Source organism: Sphaeramia orbicularis, chromosome 1 (assembly GCF_902148855.1).
Source record: "Sphaeramia orbicularis chromosome 1, fSphaOr1.1, whole genome shotgun sequence".
Lineage (NCBI taxonomy): Eukaryota > Metazoa > Chordata > Actinopteri > Kurtiformes > Apogonidae > Sphaeramia > Sphaeramia orbicularis.
Window position 1 is genome coordinate 54182477 of NC_043957.1, and position 6709 is coordinate 54189185.

Genomic DNA, 6709 nt, shown 5'->3' on the forward strand with positions numbered 1-6709 from the left:
GACATTTTATTATTATTCTTATGAATTCATTTGGACCCAGAGGTGAGTCCAGATCCAGTCCAGGTGGTTTCCTTCAGCAGAAGTAGAAGTACACATACCGCAGTAAAAGTACCCGCTCCAAGTATAAGAGTGTAACGTCGCCCTCTGAAGGACACAGGTGGAAATGCAGGTGGGTCCAACAGGTTTGACCAAGGAGGCGTGGCAACAGGTTCAGGTGGAATCAGGAGTCTCCAGAGGACGCGGGTCACATGACGTAGGGTTGGTACTGGTGGCAGTGGTCTCCACTGAGGTGGGGTCCACAGGTCAGGGTCATGGTACCCGCGTAGACACCCTTATCAGTCCTGCAGGTCAGCCCCTGCGACCCCACGGCGGTCCACCACGAACAAGACAACAGCTCATTCTCAAAGATCCAGTCGACATCAATGATCTTGATGGTCAGCCTCTGTCCGACCCAGACCTGCAGGAAGACCAGCAACACTGAAACTGGAACATGTGGACACTTCAAAGACTGGACCTCCAACAGAAACAACGCTGTAATCCTCTGGTGTCCAGGTGAGCACATTATGCACACGTCACACTTCATGGTATTAAAGGTCCGATTATTTTACATGGTTTTAGGTCAGAATTCAAAAGTTGTTCGTTTTTGTCTGATTGTTTAAAATTCGGATTCATCCTCTAAAATCATCCCATTGTAAACAATATCAAATTCCCACACTAATGTACGTCCGTGGGGGGGGGCTACGGTAGCGATCCGTGTCGCTTGTACTCCGTGGAAGTAAAAGTGAAACTTAAGGCTCATTTCCCTTTTCTCTATCTCCTGAATCTGTGCAAACTTTTGTTTGAGTGGGCAGGACGTTTGTCCTGTTCTATTGTATATTATACTTGTGTAGAATAAGTATGGAGATTATTTTTTTTGTATGAAATTTATGGTGTGGTGGCAAGGATTAGTGTAAACGTTAGTAGCAGACGCTCATGCTGGATCTGGCAACCCCTAGTCTGGAAGGAGGTGAGGATACCACACTCTGCAGTATTTTGAATGTGACTGCAGTACCAGTTTTGGCCACAATCCCACATACGCCACCTTTAAAGCAGTGATATTTGTCTGTATTAAATGGAATTCTTCCTTTTCCCACATTTCCTTGTGGTCTCCATAAACTGTAAATGCTCTGCTTAGGTCTGAATTCTACATTAATTCAACTCCACAGACGGGTTTATTTTGACACTATTAGTGGATGTGGGTGGGGTTTATTAAGAGGGTTAGTGGATGTGGGTGGGGTTTATTAAGTCACTGTTAGTGGATGTGGGCGGGGTTTATTAAGCCACTGTTAGTGGATGTGGGCGGGGTTTATTATGACACTATTAGTGGGCGGGGGTTATTTTGATATTGTTGGTGGATGTGGGCGGGATTTATTAAGACTGTTAGTGGATGTGGGTGGGGTTTATTAAGTCACTGTTAGTGGATGTGGGCGGGGGTTATTTTGACATTGTTGGTGGATGTGGGCGGGGTTTATTAAGACTGTTAGTGGATGTGGGTGGGGTTTATTATGACACTATTAGTGGACGTGGGCAGGGGTTATTTTGATACTGTTGGTGGACGTGGGCGGGGTTTATTATGACACTGTTAGTGGATGTGGGCGGGGTTTATTTTGACACTGTTAGTGGATGTGGGCAGGGTTTATTTTGACACTGTTAGTGGATGTGGGCAGGGTTTATTTTGACACGGTTAGTGGATGTGGGTGGTGTTATGTCGTTGTCAGTGGACGTGGGCAGGGTTTGTTATGACACTGTTAGTGGATGTGGGCGGGGTTTATTATGATGTTGTTAGTAGATGTGGGTGGGGTTTGTTACCATTAAACCAACATGGAGGACGCAATGATGATCATCTCAAATTGTCAGAACAGAAGAATAAAAAACAATGTGTGAATGATCTTCAAAAATCCTTGAAAACCTCAACAGTAGAATTCTCCTGTTTACATGATTTTACAGTTTTGATGAACACTAAACACAGTTAGCCAAACTCTGATCGTATCATTTCAGATTTGTGTAATTTTAAATGTTAACAGGACTGATTATTAAACTCATTAAACTTTGTCCACAACCACGTTTTTCCTATAAGTTAACCACTTGTCAGCTCCCTCTGGTCTCCACCATGGGTTTAGCGGTTGTTACCTCCGCCAAGGAGGTTATGTGTTTGCTGGCGTTGGTTTGTCTGTCTGTCCGTGTGCAAGATAACTCCAAAAGTTATGGATGGATTTGGATGAAAATTTCAGGAAATGTTGATACTGGCACAAGGAACAAATGATTAAATTTTGGTGGTGATCGGGGGGGGGGGGGGCACTGATCTGCCTTGGCGGAGGTCTGCGCTCTCCGAGTGCTTTTCTAGTTTTACTTTTGTTTGTTTTTTTTTCCATTTCTTTGTCTCTTTAATTGGAGCTTTTGTGAATAAAGTTTAAATGGACACTGACCGAGCCCAGGTTGTACTCGACGTTCCATTGAGGGTTGTTTGAACGGATCGTACTGGTCCTGTAGGACTGGGAACCATGTGATATTACAGCAAAATACTCCCTGAAAAGTGGAGAAAACAGGGAGAATTTGTACCGTTTATACCTTTGAACTGTGGAAACAGACGAAGGGTTCTGGATCTCACCCTTCAGTGAGGCCCCACCAATCTCCTTTGAGACTCCAGGCTCCAATGAGGGTCACCTTCAGCTGCCCCTTCCCCGTCTGTTCGGGACAACAGTTCCAGTCGTGGTTGGAGGAGTAGCCACAGGACGGCCTTCTGTCTGAAGACGTGATGGAGTTCTCCTTTAAGTACTGGTCTGTGGCGGCTTTCAACGCGTCTCTTTGGACCCTGAATGGCACCAGTTTGTACATGGGCCTCAGTCGGTACGAGATGACGTCAGGGTGGTCTTTGAGGGATTCCAGCCACTTGTGGAAGCCCTGGGAGTCCTGGTTCATCAGAGAAAACTCCCCATTCCAGCCATGGCCTCCCACCACCTCTGTGTAGTGCTTGTGGAGATGATAGTGGGACAAGGTGGACAGACCGTGGTTCTCGAGGAACCTGGAGCACGAACTATGGGCAGCGGACAGACTGAGTATCCCCAGACCCACTTTGAAACCCAGAGACAAACACTCGTGTGCCTAAATGACAAGAGGGGAAATCAGCCACATGGAGCACGATTCATCAGTTTATAAAGCCGACAAATAAACGCCAACCAGGTGCGTCACATACTTTATCCGAGGCGAAGCCGTTGAGTTTGGACAAACAGGTCCGTGTAGCCGTGAATCGTTGTATTTGCCCTCCAAGGTCAACCTGAAATGACAGCCCGGTTGGTCCATTAGTAGCACTTCATTCCAGTATCAGTAGTGAAAATCACTTTGCCTGCTGTTGTAACTGGGGCTGTTGGTTTGGCCCATTTCCATCAACGCTGTAAAGTGAAAGTTTCCATGAATATTAAGTTCAGTTACTTAAGTTACTGTGATATCAGTGATCAGTCAACTGCTGTATGATCATGACACTCATTTCCTTATATAAAGTGCATCCATCTGTAAGAATCTTTGACCTTTAGTTTAGATGTAGGGTGAGCTTCCATTGTGTCGCGCACAAACCAAAGACTTACCAGCACCAGAAATCAAATCATGTCTGTGTTGAAAAGGCTGCATAGTCAACCTTGGAGCTGCAGGTTTTGTGTACGCAAGAGTCGTTGATGGACAAATAATGTGCCCCAGGTTGGACCTCCTCCATCTAGTGTTCATCACCTCATTCCAGCAGAGCTAAACGAGGCCCTGTCGTGGACGCGGAGCTGATGCTAAGCTAAAAGAGCTGGACATGGAGTTCGAGCCTCTGCTGCTGTCTTTGTTATGGGGAATATTAACCCTAAAAGTCATGAGATTGATGTGCTACTGAAGAACCGGAGGGAAAATCATGAGCTTCATCCAGCTTCATGTCTTTTACTGAGTGGTGGTTGAATAATGAACACAGTGTGTCAACTGCAGAGAAAGCAGACAAAACAAGAGCCTCCACCTGCTGTATGTTACAGATCTACCAATGGTGGATTTACCTACCGGTGCCCTGCGGAAAAAAGTTGCTACTCTGACCGGGAATTGAACCCCAGTCTTCCTCATTGCAGTCTGTAGTGTTAATATTGAGCTAAATTTGCTATCTGATTGTCTTCGTACTGTTGGATGTGACGTTCGCATTTAAGCTTTAGTGTTAATTAAGTTTAAAGATTATATCGCGTTGTGAAATATGACTGTAATACATAGTATGTACTGTAAACAAAGTAAGCAGTGCTACTGAGCAGGAATAGGACAAATCAGAGAATGTATGTATATATAGCGCCCCCATCCTGTCCCCCCTACCCCCTCCCTTTTCCATTTTTTTCTGGATCTGCCACTAGATCTACTGTTCCACCACTGGGCAAATCAGACAACTACAGACCTGTTATAAACTGGATGTATCGAGGCTGCCTCAAACTACCACAACTATCAGGAAATGGTCACATGAGGGGAATGAGGTTCTAAGAGACTGTTAAAAGCACTGATTGGAAACAGAAGACAACAGTCAGACGTTGACAGAACAGTTTGAATGTGTTACTAATTACATGAACTTGTGTAGTGACACATCTACAAAGACTGAACAAACCTTGGATGAACAGCAACATTAAAACAATCCTCAACTAGTAAAGAGGCTTTTAGAAAAGGCGACTGAGAAAGACTCAAACAAGTGAAACAAGAGCTGAACAGGAGTGAAGCAAGGAAAGAAGAATGACAGAAACAAAGGAGAGAGGACGATGCAGCAGAACTCAATCGGAGGATGTGGACGGGCTGAACCTCCAGCAGGTAACTCCTCACAGATAAGACCATGTGTTTGGACCTTGCGGATGTAATGTGTCCCATAGGTGTCGATGATGTTTCTGTATTCATCCTCGCTTGAGGAGTTGTAGTAACTCGGGAGCCTTTCCAGATCTTTACGGAATTCCCAGCTGAGGCGTGGGGCGGATATGGCACGGAACCTAAAAATCAGAACGTTTTGATGAGCTCTGTGCTGACCCTGACCGTGGAGTCCAACAGCGTCTTCAGACCTACCTGTAAAAGGTACAATTGACCCTGTGGGAACTGAAGCTGAACTGGTCCTCGCTGCTTCTGGTTCTAGCAAAGTTATACACTTTAGAACGACCTCCTCTCACATTCAGGCCAACGAACTTATCCAGATCTAGACCAACCTGAAAGGAGATCATGAGCTCCTGGATGCTCAACCAATGTACATTTGTTCTTTAAAAATGGTCGTGAAACATTTATTACCTCCCATTCGAGGGTCTTCTGGTTGGTTACTGTGTTGATCAGTGAACTGTGGACACATGAAAAACTGCTCAGGAAAACGGTTTCATTTATAAAGAACCTGCACAAGATATTGTCAGAAATGGTAAATTCTTGTTTTATCACCATTTCTAGATTATTGGTTTAACTTTTAAGCATATACAGTATGTATTCTTATTTCTATACGAAAACACTTCAGCTCCTTTCACTGAACGTTAAAAAAAACACCTTTTAACATTCAGCTTGAACAGGAGGATTTATTATTTCATAAAAGTAAGATTATGAACCTACTTTTAGATTCCAGGAGTCACTTCTTTCCAGTCATGTTTGTAAACTTAGATTTTCATGTAAAATTACACAGGTTTTAATCAAAGTCAGAGCCTAAAATATAGACACAATGGAAAAGAAGTTGTCACGATCAATAGACTTTGTCACTAAATGTAACAGCAGAACTAAAGTGACAATAATAAAATAATAATAATAAAATGTCCTTTAATATCAGCTTTACTTTCCATCGCAGGTAGGATATGTGTGGAGGCTCATGTTCTAACTCTGAAAATGCTGCCAACACTACAGGTAATTGTGTGTTTTGTGACGGAGTACCTGGCGGATGAGTGGACGGTGTCTTCCAGATGAACTTCACAGTGAGTAACTGGACGCCAGTCTGCTACAGAGATCGGAAGCTGAAAATAATGAGACGCTGTCGTCAAACGTGTTACCGACCCACGTCACCCGTATGTTGGAGACAGCGGTTCAGGTGATTTCACTTACTTTCTGCAGATAGTTTCCTTGATGAGGGTTTCGATAGAGACGACATGAGCCGCGTGGGGTCATGTAGGCACCCACATTGATCAGGTAGGCGCCTTTACGCTCCAGGGTGACCACGTCAAAGCCCTCCCCCACAAGGTTGTAGCCTGGGACGAATTTAGCTCTCCTACACTGGGCATAGTCCCCTATCTCAAAGGAGAGAGCAGGGAGGAGGTGCAAGAGGAGAAGGAGGAGGTGGAGGAGAGGAGGCCAGGATGGAGAGGAGAGCATGGCTGGACTCCAAGAAAAAACAGAGAAGTCAAGGTTATTCAAGCAAGAACAGAGACAGTTCGGATCTTTTTTCTTGTGGGGTGTTGGAGAACTATTGTGTGATTGGTCAGAAATTTGAAGTGGGTGTGGTTAAGCAAGTTAAAGATTATGCTGCCTTCACGAGCTATAGGAATTATGGTAAGTGCTAGTTGCAAATTTAAAAATTGCATGTTGTGTTTTCCACTGGAGAACTGGGAAAAAAATGTGGCTCCACTAGATGAAAATAACCTTTGACCTTTTCTTAGCAACGAGGGGTTGATCATGAATGATAAACCATGCTTTAGCTGCTGTTAGCTGATGCCTTTGCACATTT

General features: G+C 44.4%; 1 protein-coding gene across 1 annotated transcript; it reads right to left on the reverse strand.

Annotated features, from left to right (window-relative positions):
* Window positions 1-244: 244 nt before the first annotated feature.
* Window positions 245-6357, reverse strand: LOC115417924 (perforin-1-like). Its single transcript, XM_030132144.1, has 9 exons — window positions 6091-6357; window positions 5923-6002; window positions 5305-5350; window positions 5089-5225; window positions 4877-5015; window positions 3233-3313; window positions 2648-3141; window positions 2466-2565; window positions 245-457 (listed from the first exon to the last, which is right to left on the reverse strand). The coding sequence occupies exons 1-9, from the start codon at window positions 6355-6357 to the stop codon at window positions 245-247; spliced, it is 1557 nt and encodes a 518-aa protein (XP_029988004.1).
* Window positions 6358-6709: the final 352 nt, after the last annotated feature.